General features: G+C 40.1%; 1 protein-coding gene across 2 annotated transcripts in view; it reads right to left on the bottom strand.

Annotated features, from left to right (window-relative positions):
- The window catches only part of CLEC2D (C-type lectin domain family 2 member D), a 29,352-nt gene extending 23,082 nt beyond the window's left edge, over positions 1-6,270 (bottom strand). The window contains exon 1 of one of the 2 annotated variants that reach the window (XM_032159583.2): positions 6,137-6,270. In XM_032159583.2, the coding sequence (XP_032015474.1) occupies positions 6,137-6,197 (61 nt within the window). In that variant the 5' untranslated portion in view covers positions 6,198-6,270. The remainder of the gene's footprint in view (positions 1-6,136) is intronic. The other variant, XM_032159582.2, reaches the window with a different exon arrangement.
- Between the last annotated feature and the right edge of the window lie 10,397 nt (positions 6,271-16,667).

Genomic DNA, 16,667 nt, shown 5'->3' with positions numbered 1-16,667 from the left:
ATTCAAAAAATAAAATATTTAGGTATAAATCTAACAAAATATACACAAAATCTATATGTGGAAAACTACAAACTGATGAATGAAATCAATGAAGAACTAAATAAGTGGAGAGGTATTTTATGTTCATGGAGAGAAAGACTCAACATTGCCAAGATATCAATTCTTCCCAGCTTAATCTACAGATTAAATGCAATGATAATAATAATCTCAGCAAGTTATTGTATAAATATCAACAAACTGATTCTAAAGTTTCTATAGATAGGCAAAAGACCCAGAAAAGCAAACACATTATTGAAGGAGATGAGCAAAGTTAAACAACTGATATTACCTGACTTCATGATTTACTCTAAAACTACAGTAATCAAGACAGTGTGGTATTTGTTAAAGAACAGACAAATAAGTCTGGGCGCGGTGGCTCACGCCTGTAATCCCAGCACTTTGGGAGGCCAAGGCAGGTGGATCATGAGATCAGGAGATCGATACCATCCTGGCTAACATGGTGAAATCCCGTCTCTACTAAAAATACAAAAATTAGCCGGGCGTGGTGGCAGGTGTCTGTACTCCCAGCTACTCAGGAGGCTGAGGCAGGAGAATGGTGGGTGAACCCAGGAGGCGGAGCTTGCAGTGAGCCAAGATTGTGCCACTGCACTCCAGCCTGGGCAAGAGAGACTCCATCTCTTTAAACAAACAAACAAACAAAATAGACAAATAAATTAATGAAAAAGGATAAAAGGATGGAAAGCAGAGTAGCAGACTAAAAAGAAATAGACCCAGATAAATATAGTCAACTGATCTTTGATAAAGGAGCAAAAGCAATACAATTAAGACAGTCTTTTCAACTAACGATGCTGAACAACTAGACACCCACATATAAACAAATGAATCTAGACCCAGATTTTACATTTTTCTCCAGAATAACTCAAAATATATCATAGTCCTAAAGGTAAAACACAAAACTGGAGAACTCGTAGAAGATAATATAAGAGAAAGCCTAGATAACTTTGGATATGGTGATGACTTTTTAAATGTAATACCAAATGCACAATCCATGAAAGAAAGAACTGATAAACTGGATTTCATTAAAACTAAAAACTTTTGACCTGCAGAAGACATAATCAAAATAAAAGACAAATTATTAATATCATGTCTTTTGAGAATTGCAAGTTAAAATAATGAGATATCATTACATATTACTTAAGTGTTACATTAAAACACTAACAATATCAAATGCTAGCAAGGATGTGGAGCAACCAGAAGTCTCATGCATTACTGGTAAGAAAGCTAAATGCTATAACCACTGTGGCAGTTTCTTACAAAAGAAAACACACTTGAAGGGAGGGGCCAGCATGGCCAAACAGAAACAGCTCTGGTCTGAAGCTCCCAGTGAGATGAATGCAGAAGGCAGGTGAATTCTGCATCTCCATCTGAGGTACCAAGTTCATCTCATTGGGCAGCTGGTGCAACCCACAGAAAGCAAGAAGAAAGCAGGTGGGGTGTCATTTCACCCAGGAGCTGCACAGGGCAGGGAGACCTGCCTCCCTGAGGTAAGGGAAGTGGGGAGGGTCTGTCCTACCCACCAGGGGTACTATGCTTCTCCCACAGATTTTTGCAATCTGCAGATCAGAAGATTCCCTCATGAGCCTACACCACCAGGGCCCTGGGTCTCAGGCACAAACCTGGGCAAACCAATGACAGCCACTCCCATTGGTGGCTGTTTAGGCAGGCACTGAGCTGCAGGAGTTTTTACATACTCCAGTGGTGCCTGGAACTCCAGTGAGGCAGGAGAACCATCCAGTCCCATGGAAAGGGGGCTGAAGCCAAGGAGGAGAGCCCAGCAGTCTCCATCAGTGGGTTCTACTCCCATGGATCCCTGCAAGCTAAGACCCACTGGCTTGAGATCCCCGCTGCTAGCAGAGTAGTCTGGAGTGTGCCTGGAATGACTAAGTTCCTGGGGGAGGGATGGCCACCATTAGTTGGCAGTTTGCCCCTGACAGTGTAAAGGAGCCTGAGAGGTTTGGACTGGGCCAAATTTCCCACAGTGCGGCAAAGTGGCTGTGGCAGGTTGTGGCCAGACTGCCTCTTTAGGTGGGACCCTGAGCCCTCCCTCCTCACCAGGCAGGTCATCCCTGCAAGAATTCCAGCAGCTCCAGTCAGGGACTTACAGACAGAACTCTCATCTCCCTGAGTCAGAGTACCTGAGGGGAGAGGCAGTTTCAGGTTCAGCGGACTTAATCTTTTCTGCCTGCTGGCTCTGAAGAGACCAGATGAACCCGATGAGTGGGATTCCCCCAGCATAGCGTACCAGCTCTGTTAAGGGAATGTCAGACTCTCTACATAAGCGGTCCTTGATCCCGTGCCTCCTGACTGGGTGAGACTTCCTAACAAGGGTCACCAGACACCTCATACAGAAGAGTTCCGGCTGGCATCAGGCCAGTGCCCCTCTGGGGCGAAACTTCTGAAGGCAGAAGCAGGCAGCAATCTGCTGTTCTGCAGCCTCCACTGGTGATACCCACATGAACAGGGTCTGGAGTGGATCCCCAGCAAACTGCAGCAGACCTGCAGCAGAAAGGCTGACTGTTAGAAAATGAACAAACAAACAGAAAGTAACAACAACAACATCAACAGAAAAGACTCCACAAAAACCCCATTCAAAGGTCATCAGCCTCAAAGATCAAAGGTGGATAAATCAACGAAGATGAGGAAAAAACAATGAAAAAACGCTGAAAATTCCAAAAGCCAGAATGCCTCTTCTCCTCCAAATGATCGCAACAGTTCTCCTGTGAGGGCACAGAACAAGGCTGAAGCTGACATGGATGAACTGACAGAAGTAGGCTTCAAAAAGTTGGTAATAACGAATTTCGCTGAGCTAAAGCATTATGTTCTAACCCAATGCAAAGAAGCTAAGAAGCATGATAAAAGATTACAGGAGCTGTTAACCAGAATAAACAGTTCAGAGAGGAACATAAATGACCTGATGGAGCTGAAAAACACAGCACGAGAACGTCATGTTGCAAACACAAGTATCAATAGCCGAATTGACCAAGCAGAAGAGAAAATATCACAGCTTGAAGACTATCTTACTGAAATAAGGCAGACAGACAAGATTAGAGAAAAAAGAATGAAAAGAAATGAACAAAACTTCCAAGAACTATGGGACTGTGTAAAAAGACCGAACCTACCACTGATTGGAGTACCTGAAAGAGACAGGGAGGATGGAACCAAGTTGGAAAACACAGTTCAGAATATAATCCAGGAGAACTTCCCCAACCTAGCAAGACAGGCCAACATTCAAATTCAGGAAATCGAGAGAACCCCAGTAAGATACTTCATGAGAAGATCAACCCCAAGACATATACTCCAAGGTCGAAATGGAAGAAAAAATAATAAGGGCGGCCAGGGAGAAGGTCAGGTCACCAACAAAGGGAAGTACATCAGACTACGAATTTTGAGTGACTACAATATGCCAATGTAGGTTATTAATTGTAATAAATGTACTGCTGTTGAAGAATGTTGATGTTAGAGACTGCTATGGTTTGAATGTGTCTCCAAAGTTCATGTGTTAGATACTTAATCCCCAATGCAATAGTGTTGAGAGTTGGGCCCTTTAAGAGGTAATCAGGTCATAATGTCCTTATAATGGGACTGGGTTTACTATCATGAAAGTGGATTTGTTATAAAAGCAAGTTTGGTGCCTCTTGCTCTCTCTCTTTGTTATGCATGTGCTCTCTTGCCCTTCCAAATTTTGCCATGGGATGATGGAGCAAGATGTGTCTCTCAGTCTTGAATTTTCCAGCCTCCAGAACTATAAGCCAATAGATTTTGTTCATTATAAATTACCCAGTCTTGGGTATTCTGTAATAGCAGCACAAGACAGACTAAGACAGAGTCTATGTATGTGTGGCAACAAGGAGAAAATGAAAAAAAAAAAAAAACAACCTTTCTCACAATTTTGCTGTGATCCCAAAATGGCTCTAAAAATATGGTCTTTAAACAAAAAAAAAGGAGCAAAAGGAAAAAGGATATACTAGCAGCAGATCTTACAAGAATATCCAAATTTAAAGAGCCATCAAACCAGTGGTGAATTTAAATTTCCCTCCTCTAGTATCACTGCCCTGAACTTAATACAGCTAGAAATATGGAATTGAGCCTCTGTCAGCATAAAAATAGAGACGGCTCCAGGAGAAGCACTAGAGGTATGGTCTGAGGAACAGAAAAGCAACTCCTACCTCAAATAGAGTATGAAAATACCACATTTATTTTTTCTCCCCCTCTTGTCTACATTCTCATGTGCCTCAAACCTCAGGCAATCTGATGATGGTAGGGGAAACTATAGCAACATGCAATAGCCAAAACCTTGAGAAAGGTCAATCCTCGGCTGGGCGCAGTGGCTCACGCCTGTAATCCCAGCACTTTGGGAGGCCGAGGCGGGCAGATCACAAGGTCAGGAGATGGAGACCATCCTGGCTAACACGGTGAAACTCTGTCTCTACTAAAAATACAAAAAATTAGCCAGACATGGTGGCGGGCGCCTGTAGTCCCAGCTACTCGGGAGGCTGAGGCAGAATGGCGTGAACCCAAGGAGGCCAAGCTTGCAGTGAGCCGAGATCGTGCCACCGCACTCCAGCCTGGGGGACAGAGCAAGACTCCGTCTCAAAAAAAAAGAAAAGAAAAGAAAAGTCAATCCTCTCCATTCAGAAGAGCTGTGGCTCCATGAGAGTGGGGCCAAACCTCTTGCTTTTTTTCCTTCTTTCTCACTGTCCGTCTGCCATATGAGCTTAAAGATGCAGCCATAATTGCAGAAGTGTATGGTTCATCAGAATAAAAGGAGCCCCGCATTTCTAGCTGGAGGATGGAAAGCAGAAGCACCTGGGAACCTGAAAGTATTGGTCAGAGGGTGAAGAGGAAGAAATTTTAGAAAAAGACCCATGAACATCATTTATAAACTCCTGGATTCACCTGCCCCTCAACTTATGTATGCCTAGATATGGTTCTAATTGGCATACTAAAGATACTGAGACCTGAATTAATGAATAGAGCATTGCACCGTTCCCAATTTCACCCCTGGTTGATGCACATATCTGAATAGCACTACAAAGGCTTTCAGAATGGAACTGACATTGGAACCAGATCCCACAGATTGTCTTCATCTCACCAGGGTGATTGCTTGCTAAAACAATAGTATCAATATACTCCAAAATTTAAATAAGATCCAGTCTAAATATTTATTCAAAACGTTCAAATTGCAATCCAAAATTACACAGTATATGAAGAACCATGAAAATGTCAACTTCCATGGGGAAAGACAACACAAGCCAAGGAGGACATGACAGAGATGTTGGAACTATCTGACAAAGACTTTAAAGCATTTGGTATAAAATGCTCAAAATACCCAATGAATGAAGAAATAAATGAAGTCATTTAACAACATTTAGAGTTCATCTTTTTCCCCCTCTGAATTACCTTTTCTGTAAATTGATTACCTTTTATGTTGGGAGGAAAAAAACTCCAAACTTTTAAGTCCTAAGTTATAAAACCTTGATTTTCCCTAACTGTGGCAAAAGTCATTTTTTTCACTTACTAAATTATCATATAAAGCTTTTCACTTACTAAATCATCATATAAAGCTATATATATATATATTTCCAGTGCATCCAATGTAACATAATTCCATTAGAATGCCCTACTAAGTTTTTACTTCAACCTTTGTTTACTTTTTTGATTTGTAAATGTCCCTTACATACTATTTTCTACCTTTTCTCTCTTAAGAGCTTCCATGATAGGTTTTCTACCTATGTAATAATGATAGTATCTTGTATCTGAGTAACACTTTAGAGTTTGTATAGTTTTTTTTTTTTTTTTTGGTGAAATTAACTATTTTTATTTTCAATCCTAAACTTAACCTTATCTCATTGTCTTACATCTTTCTCTCATTGTTCCCTCTCCTTAGTTGTTAGAACTGGGAATATAAATATATGCATTTTTACACAAATTATAAGCCAATTTATGGACTCCCACATTCCATCTCTTATCCTTGAAAACTTTTTACTAGATCAGCACCTTTCCTGTGTGAGCCCATCACTACCACTACCTTCCCATTCCAGTCCTCACACTTACTCTGTATAGCCCAGCTTCTTACCTGGGTTTGCAGGCAATTCAGATGGTGCAATGTCTTTCTCCACATTGTTACTGTCATGCATTTTGCCTCCAGTTTCCACGAGTGATCTAAACCACAGTCTCTACGTTTTCAAACCCCAAGAATGATTCAAAACAAAACAAAACAAAAAGCCCAACGACTAAAATGCGTCAGTGTATGACACGCCAGTAACTCAAAATCTCAAGCCTTTAAGTTAAATATAGTTAGAGGAACAAATGAAGCATAAATTGTTTCAAAAATCAGCTCGTCACAACAGAATAAACTGGTGTTTGTAAGAATTTAAAAGAAAAAAGTAGAATCTACTTCTCTAGCAGTATTCTGGTTACGAAAGAAACTAATGTTTGATAACTTAAAATTTTTTTGACTATTAAAAATTATAATTGTATTTTGTGCGGTACAAAGCAATATTATGATAGAAAATAAGAATTTATTGAAAGGAAGGAGTTGGCTCTCAGAGGAAATGAATGTTAGGTAAGTAAAGACAACAGCAATTTTAATCTCAAATTAAAATTCATTCCCAAGAGTTTACACTCATTCAAAAAATATCTTGTTTTCAATTTCTGCAAGATACTTTGGGAATTTGCTGCTATGGCTGCTACAACAACGTTTCAAAAATGGGCTTGAACGGGTGCAGCTTCTGTGCTCCCTGTGGCACAATCCAGGAACACAGAGGCTCTTTAGCAGCAGGAGCTTCTTGTCAGATGTGTTGATTTCTTGTATATAAATGCTGGTAAGGGCACCTTTTACTAAAATATAATTTATAGTAATGTGCACAAATCATAAGCATACAACTAAACACATTCATTAAAAATATAACATGTAACAAGTGCCTAGATGAAGTATATCTTAAAACCACATAAAACAATACCAACACGCTATGTGCCCTACTCATGTCCTACAGCGCTCATTACCCCAAATATAATCTCTATCTTAACTCTGACCACATAAATTTATTTTCCCTGCTTTTGATTCTATACAGTAGTCCCCCCTTACCTGTGAGAAATAAGTTCCAGATTGGACAGCTATTGCCTTAATCGAATAGAAACGAAGTTGAGTTAGGACCGAGTTCCAGTTTCTGTAAGATTCTATATATCTTTTTCTTTACTATTTCATCATTTCTAGTTTGTCCTAGGACCTATGATAAAGCCTTCTAGTAATTCCATCTGAGAACCTGCTTTTTATCAAAGCTGCTTCTCTTTGTTGGAAGTTGAATTTGGTTTTGTCTCCTGAACAACACGTGATTGCCAAAAGTTGAAGTCTGTTTTTCACATAGTTCTTCCTAACCTCTTTTCCTGTGAAATTTAATAATTTGAAAATTGCTTGAGAGAAAAATTTTTCTCATTTCTTTGGCCCTCTCTCCTATCTGGGGGTTTTGGCCCTTCAAGTGCTTTAGGAAGAGATTTCTCTCTCCCCCCAAAAAATGCCTGGTATCCACTGCCCTCTCCCCAGAATCTCAGCATCTGACCCACTGCCAAGATGCCCCTAAGAGAAGGGTGGCTCCTGGAATGCTGACTCACTTCTCTGTGGCCCCTTTCCAGAATCTTTGTTCCCCCTCCAGTTGCCTCGAACACTCTCTAATATCTTAATGAAATCCTTTTTCTTCAACTCTAGCTCTTCTAGTTGTTCTCAGCATGAGTTTGATGTCTCTCCAGTTATATTATCATACACAGAAGTGGATATGAACTGTCAGGCTTATCCCTTTCATATCCTTTTATGATTTCATTGTTAGCTTAAAGGGGACAAAAGATAAACCCTGATAAATTTCACATCATCTTGGAATTTCCACACTAATCTTGGACCTTCTAGTGAAACTACTATTACTTTTACTGTTACTAGCCTGGCATGACAACATGCCAGGTTATTACTGCTTACTATGCTCCATATACATTAATATGAGATTTAAATATGTGTTCTTATTTAATTGGCATAACTAAATAATGAGGCTGATATTACCTTTATTTTTCAGATAATCTTGGGTGAGGGACTAACTAATATGTCTAAGTTCACAGTAAGCTATAGAACCCATGACTGAAAGATCTGATATGAAAACTACTTTAAAGGTCAAATATCAAATGACATGGTACTTGTGAGTTAGTCACATCACTTATTCATATGAGTCTCTTGGTTTCTACGTTGCTGTAAGTTTCTCCTTACGTGGAAACCAAACTGAAAGTAAGTTCACGAAGTCCTAAGGATTTACATAATCATTTACCCTTTAACAAATATTTTCAAACTTAACATCTTTCAGCCAGCATGCCAGGTGGACTTTGAGTGTAGAGTAATGGCCCTTTCTTTAAGGAAGTTAATATGAAACTAAAAAATAAGTAGGTATACATGACTTATTGTAACAAGACGTGAATGGCAGTAGAATAATTTGTTAGGAGAGCAGTTAATGAGGGCACTTAACCCAGAAGAAGTTTTCCCAAGAAAGTACCAATCAAATGAGCTGGAGTTAGTTAAACAAAGTGAGGCATTTCGGCCAGGCATGGTGGCTCATACCTGCAATCCCAGCACTTTGGGAGGCCAAGGCGGGTGGATCACCTGAGGTCAGGAGTTCAAGATCAGCCTGACCAACATGGTAAAATCCTATCTCTACTAAAAATACAAAAATTAGCTGGGCATGGTGGCTTGCACCTGTAGTCCTAGCTACTTGGGAGGTTGAGGCAGGAGAATTGCTTGAACCCTAGAGGCAAAGGTTGCAGTGAGCCACAGTTGCACCACGTGGGTGACAGAGTGAGACTCTGTCTCAAAATAAATAAATAAATACATCCTGGCTAACACAGTGAAACCCTGTCTCTACTAAAAATACAAAAAATTAGCTGGGCGTGGTGGCGGCTGCCTGCGGTCCCACCTACTCAGGAGGCTGAGGCAGGAGAATAGCGTGAACCCAGGAGGTGGAGCTTGCAGTGAGCCAGATAGTGCCACTGCAGTCTGGCCTGGGCGAAAGAGCGAGACTCCGTCTCAAAAAAAAAAAAAAAAAATTAATTAATTAATTAAAAAAAAATAAAGTGAGGCATTTGAGGTGGAGGAAGTCTTCCAGTTGAAGGAGGTCTTCTAGGTTCTTTAGTTAGGCCCAGAGAGAAGAGAATATATCTCGGAGTTGGGAAAACACCTGAAATCTGAGAGAGCTGGAGCGTAAATTATGAAAGGAGAAATGTGACAAAATAACTCTCTAATTATCACAAGAGCTTTATATTAAACTATGTGAATCTCATGACTTCTAAGCCATATCATCGTGCTTACTTTCTTACGCAACCTTGTGTTAAATAGCCGATACCGCACGTAAGATACAGTGATGTGCATTTACACTGTCCTTAGAGAATTCCAGTGTGAGGAAGAGAAGTACACATACAGAGTAATTTTAATTTCATTTAGAAAATAAATTTCTTTCTTCAAAATTTAATTTTTTAGTTGAGTCTATATTAGAAGGCAGAAATTGATGACTAATTGACTGGATATAAAGGGAAAGAAAAAAGCCCCTTCAAGGTACCCATTACTCTTCAATAGATGTGAGTGTCTCAACTAAGTAGTATAAAAGCAATATATTATCAGATTTTGCTTCATTGGAATAGCTGACTGATAAAAAGTTACAAGAAAGAACAAAAGTTTATAAAAATTATTTATTCTCAATGACCTGTATCCCACTCTTCTTGGGTTTTTGTGTTTGTGACAGCATGATGGATGGTAATGATATTGAATAAGTGAGGGATATAAAAGGCAGTATATTATGATATAAAAGAACACAGCTGGCAGGGCGTGGTGGCTCACGCGTGTAATCCCAGCACTTTGGGAGGCCAAGGCAGGCAGATCACCTCACGTCAGGAGTTGGCGACCAGCCTGGCCAACATGGCAAAACCCTGTCTCTACTAAAAATACAAAAACTAGCTGGGCGTGGTGGTGTGCACCTATAATCCCAGCTACTTGGGAGGCTGAGGCAGGAGAATCGCTTGAACCCAGGAGGCGGAGGTTGCAGTGAGCCGAGATTGTGCCACTGCACTCCCACCTGGGCAACAGTGAGAGTCCATCTCAAAAAATAAAAATAAAAAAAATAAAAAAAGAACACAGCCTTGGGGGCAAAACAAGCTCAATTCATATATGACTTTTGTAGCCCGATAGTTAATTTTAAATGTATGTGGAAAGCAGAATAATGACCCCCTAAAGACATTAATAAGCTAATTCCCAAAACCTTGAGGTAAGGATGTTATTTTACATGACAAAAGACATTTTGCAGATATGGTTAAGGGTCTAAAGACAGAGGGATTATTTTGGATAATCCAGGTGGGCCTAATCTAATCACATGGGTCTTTATTAGGGGAAGGCAGGAATGTCACTGTCAGAGAGAGATTTGAAGACGCTGTGCTGCTGGCTTTAAAGCTGTAGCAAGGGACCATAAGCTAAGGAGTGCAGGTGGCCTCTGGAAGCTGAAAAAGGCAAGGAAACAGCTTCTTCCCTAGAGCCGCCAAAAGAAATGCAGCCCTATCAGTGGCACCCTGACTTTAGCCATTTTGAACCTCTCATTTCTAGACAGTAAGATAATAATTTGTGTTGTTTTTAATCCACTTGTCTTAGTTCATGTGGCCTATAACAAAATACCATAAAATGGGTAACTTATAAACAACAGAAATTTATTTCTCACAGTTCAGGAGGCTGGAAGTCCAAGATCAGAGTGCTGGCAGATTTGGTGCCTGGTGAGGGCCCACTTTCTGGTTCATTGATGGCAACTTCTAGATGTGTCTTCACATAGTAGAAGGAACAAGGGAGCTTTGGTGGGCCCCTTTTGTAAGGGCACTAATCCCATTCATCAGTGTTCTACCCTCATGACTTAATCACCTCCCAAAGGTTTCATCTCCTAATGCCATCACCTTGGGAGTCAGGATTTCAACATGTGAATTTGGGAGTGGGAGACACAAATATTGAGATCATAGCACCCCTAGTTTATGGTAATTATTACACAATAATATAGCATATTGATTAAACTCTCTCAGCCTCAAGATCTATATGAATAAAAGGAGTATAATAGCACCTTTCTTGACTGGTTTGTTCTGAGAAATGAAAACTTCATCAGTTAATATACCTGTTAAGTTACCAGTAACTCATACCTGCTTTAGGAAATATTACGAACTTCAACATCTAAAATCTTCCTGGCGATGCTTTGATCTGGAGAATATCTACAACCTTTTTCTTCAGGGCTCAGATAATGTCATTTCCCTCAAGTGTGGAACGTTGGCCAGAAACTCTTCTGATTGGTCAGTGCCTGGGTTTAAGTATTCTGAATATCGATGTTTCCTCAAGACTAGGAGAAAGGGTGTGCTTCATCCTAGTGCATCATGATAACGATCTGAGAGAAATGGATGGATGAGGCCCATTAGGCAGGGCAACTACTGTTAAACAGCTTAGCAGCGAAAGAAGAGAAAATTACCCTCCTGAAGAAGCAAATTCACTGAGCCCAAAGAGGCCATGGTGAATTAATTGATCATGGGCAAAAATCATTCCATTTGCAGGGCCAGATACATGAATGTGCAATCTGTGTGGTAGCACAGTTTATCATGCTTAAAGGGCCCCCCACAGGGGGCTTAATGCTTTATCATCAATGTCTCAAAATTATTAATAATTTTTGAACAAGATGTTTTACATTCGTATTCTGCTCTAGATCCTGCAAATTATGTTACAGTCTCTGACTCTGTGTGCATGACAAGGGTGAATTATTTTTTGCTTTATTTCATGTAGTTTTTATTTTATAATTAAACTTTTTATTTTGAGCTAGTTGTAGATTCACATGCAGTTGTAAGAAATATTACAGAAAGATCCCACATCTTCTTTACTCAGTTTCTCCCAATGGTAACATCTAAAAAACTACACTATAGTATCACGACTAAGATAATACCATTGATACAATGAGGAAACGAAACTCTTCCATCACCACAGAGATCCACACCACCCTTTCTCTATACTGCCGCTTCTTCTCCACTCACCCATCCATAACCCTTATTCTCTATCTGTACAATTTTGTCATTTCAAGAATGTTATGTAAATTAAATCATACAGAATGTGATCTTCAGTAATTGGCTTTTCTTACTTAGCCTAAGTACTTTGAGATTCAAGGAAGTTGTATGTATCAATAGCCCATTCCTTTTTATTGCTGAGTAGTATTCCATTGTATGCCTATAACACAGTTTACTTAATTATTCACCCATTGTGAGACATATGGTTGTTTACAAGTTTTGACTATTATGAATAAAGCTGTTATGCACATTTTATATACAGGCTTTTGTGTAAATATAAGTTGTCATTTGTGTGACAGAAATGTCTACAAATGTAGTAACTAGATTGTATGATAGTTTAATATTAAAAGAAACTGTCAGAGTCACAAGATGGCAGAATAGAAGGCCCTAAACTCTCCTTCCCCAACATCAATTCAACAGCAACACACAGGCAAATTCCCACCATTGGAAATCCAGAAACTGACTGAGCCACTCCTGCACCCTAGGTGAGTGTGAAACTATCCACATCAAAACTGATAGGAAAAAACTTGCACACACTGTGATCATAACCCCCAACCCTAATACAACACCATGTGATCGGGAAGGAACTCCCATCTCTTAGTCTATCCCTGAGGAGTGAAGGGTTTGGACCACCTATCTGGTATCACAACTTCTCTAGATACTACCAGAGAGACTGGTTTCTAATTTCCCTGTTTTGGTGAGCTGACAGGGCCCAGCATCTGCTAAACCTCTGGGGCTACACAAAACAAACAATTATTATTATTGATTAAAGACTTACATGTTAGACCTAAAACCATAAAAACCCTAGAAGAAAGCCTAGGCAATACCATTCAGGACATAGGCGTGGGCAAGGACTTCATGTCTAAAACACCAAAAGCAATGGCAACAAAAGCCAAAATTGACAAATGGGATCTAATTAAACTAAAGAGCTTCTGCACAGCAAAAGAAACTACCATCAGAGTGAACAGGCAACCTACAGAATGGGAGAAAATTTTTGCAATCTACTCATCTGACAAAGGGCTAATATCCAGAGTCCCACCATTGTGGAAGTCAGTGTGGCGATTCCTCAGGGATCTAGAACTAGAAATACCATTTGACCCAGCCATCCCATTACTGGGTATATACCCAAAGGACTATAAATCATGCTGCTATAAAGACACATGCACACGTATGTTTATTGCGGCACTATTCACAATAGCAAAGACTTGGAACTAACCCAAATGTCCAACAACGATAGACTGGATTAAGAAAATGTGGCACATATACACCATGGAATACTATGCAGCCATAAAAAATGATGAGTTCATGTCCTTTATACGGACATGGATGAAACTGGAAAACATCATTCTCAGTAAACTATCGCAAGGACAAAAAACCAAACACCGCATGTTCTCACTCATAGGTGGGAATTGAACAATGAGAACTCATGGACACAGGAAGGGGAACATCACACTCCGGGGACTGTTGTGGGGTGGGGGGAGGGGGGAGGGACAGCATTAGGAGACATACTAATGCTAAATGACGAGTTAATGGGTGCAGCAAACCAACACAGCACATGGATACATATGTAACAAACCTGCACATTGTGCACATGTACCCTAAAACCTAAAGTATAATAAAAATAAAAAAAAAATTGTTATAGCCCTGTTACTTTAAATATTTTCAGAGCAGTTTTTAATAAGCATGTGGGTACTTCCCCCTGCTCCCCACTTTGGCTCAGTGCAGAGTGATAAAGCCCAGCTTCCAGCTTCTGTCTGAAAAGCAAAGGAGACAGACCAAAAACTAGCACCCCAGCTTTTCTGGCTGCTACCTGAGGAACTGGATTTTATCTCACATATCTGAGAGCACTGAAAGGACCTGGCATACTCTAGATGCCTGAGGACCATTAAGAACAAACATTGTGGTTTCAACTACCAGGAAGGTTTAAGTGGCACCCAGAACCTCTGTCTGGACTGATTGGTAAAGGTGTTGTCCTGTATGAGACCTGTCTGTGAAGACTGGAAAGGAAGCTGTCTTATCTGGTGCACAGACACCAATGCAGAGAGTCAAGGAAAATAAAGAAATGGAAAATATGTTCTAAATGTTACCCACACAACAGGTGGGTTCAGTCACTTGGCAGGTATCAACCCAATGACCACAGCCAGGGAGGATTTAGCAAGGAGATTTTGTTACTTACAGAAAGTAAAGAGAACACTGGACAAAGCTCCCAAAGTAGTACCTCCCCAAGCTGGGAGGTGGGTCAGGTTTTATAAGCATAGGGTAGTGAGGAATAATCTGATTGGATCTTGCAATGAGGTGATGCTGGGAGGCAAGATTTGACTGGATCCTGCCATGAAGTGATGCCTGAGTTCTATCCAGTTGGCTCCTGGATCCTGCCATCCTGTGTCCACTTCTTTTTTTTTTTTTTTTTTTTTTTTTTTTTTTTTTTTTTTTTTTTTTTTTTTTTTTTTTTTTTTTTTTTTTTTTTTTTTTTTTTTTTTTTTTTTTGAGACAGAGTCTCGCTCTGTCACCCAGGCTGGAGTGCAGTGGCGCGATCTCGGCTCACTGCAAGCTCCGCCTCCCGGGTTCATGCCATTCTCCTGCCTCAGCCTCTCCGAGTAGCTGGGACTACAGGCGCCCGGTCCACTTCTTAATTTGGTCCCTGTACCTCAGTCTGAACGATTAGGTTTCCCTTGTGGTTGCACACTTGTTTCACCTGTCCATGCTCAGGTTACATGACCTGAGGGTCCATGACAACTGAAGAACAACTCACAGGTTTGTTATCATAAAAGTTGAACCATGCATATTTATTGCTGCACTATTCACAATAGCCAAGACATGGAATCAATGTAGATGCCTATCAACAGTGGATTGGATAAAGAAAATGTGGTACATATACACCATGGAATACTACACAGTCATAAAAAAGAACAAAGTCATGTCCTTTGCAACAAAAGATGCAGCTGGAAGCCATCCTCCTAAGTAAATTAATGCAGACACAGAAAAACAAATACCACATACTCTCACCTATAAGTGGGAGCTAAATGCTGGAAACATGTGGACATAAAGATAGGAAATAGACTTCAAATTAAGAGAGCAGGGAGAGAGGGAAGATAAGGCAAGTTCTGAAAAACTACCTATTGGATATTATGCTCACTACCTGAGTGATGGGATCATTGGTATTGTAAGCTCAGCGTCATGCAATATACTCATGTTAACAAACCTGCACATGTACTTTCTAAATCTAAAATAAAATTTGAAATATAAACAAAACAAAAAACAAACCCAAACATCTTGCTGGTAATACAGAAAATATGGCTCATGGTAGTGGAAGCCCCCATAAAGCATGTGTGATTCAAAAAAATAAGAATCATAGCTGAAAAAGGAAACATACAGACCAACCATATCTATAGGAAGCACTCTGTAAATGAGGTAGCATGCAAAAAAAAGATTATGAATAAAAAAAAAGTTGAACCAGATTTGTTAGGAAAGCAGGAACATAGGAAAGCCAGAGTGACACTATTTTAAAATCAACTCCATCTAAAAACTAGCAAGGCACATTCCTTGACAGTCATGACCTATGTTTATAAGGTGTTTACAGCTAAGGAAGTGATTTAGTAATGCTGCAAGGACAAACTCCTATGACAGCAGAATGTCCAGATGTCCCAATATCACATAACAATACATGCTTTTAAGGTAGCTATAGTCATACTTTGATGTACTTATGCACTAAGATGACAAGGATACGTTTCTTTATATCAACAAAGTACTAAATTTTGTCACACTGACAGCCTACCCACATGTAGACATAGCTTAGGTTTTACATAGATAAAACTCCTATAAAAGAAGAGTTTAAAACAAAGACAGCACATTCCTCCTCTTGCTTTTGGAGGATGCCCTACTCTGTAACTGAGTAGCTTTCAATAAACTGTCTGTTCTCTCTACACTCTGTGACTCTCCTTGAATTCCTTCCTGCAGGAGATCCAAGAACCCTCTTTCACTGTAAAGCTGGGAACTCATGAAGCAGGCATTTTACGCACTTTTTTTTTTTTTTTTTTCCGAGACACAGTCTCACTCTGTCACCCAGGCTGGAGTGCAGTGGTGGGATTTCCATTCACTGCAACCTCCACCTCCTGGGTTCAAGCGATTCTCGTGCCTCAGCCTCTCGAGTAGCTGGGACTACAGGCGTGTGCCATGATGCCTGGCTAATTTTTGTGTTTTTAGAAGAGATGAGGTTTCACCATTTTGACCAGGCTGATCTCAAACTCTTGGCCTCAAGTGATCCAGCCACCTCAGGCTGCCAACATGCTGGGATTACAGGTGTGAGCCACCACCCCTGGCCTCTATGCACATTCTTAAATATGACATTTCAAGCCAAACCTTAGCAATATAAACAATGTTTCCAGTTGGATCCTGCTTATAAAGAGAGAGTGGATTTTTACTGAACTTGTATAAATAAAAATAAAAATATTCACAAATAGTTTCTGAATTTTGCAGGAATCAAGTAGAGAGAAAAAGGAAATGCTTCCATA

The sequence above is a fragment of the Hylobates moloch genome, unplaced genomic scaffold (assembly GCF_009828535.3).
Source record: "Hylobates moloch isolate HMO894 unplaced genomic scaffold, HMol_V3 SCAFFOLD_8, whole genome shotgun sequence".
NCBI classification, from domain to species: domain Eukaryota; kingdom Metazoa; phylum Chordata; class Mammalia; order Primates; family Hylobatidae; genus Hylobates; species Hylobates moloch.
This window is presented reverse-complemented; position numbering and strand designations above follow the sequence as displayed.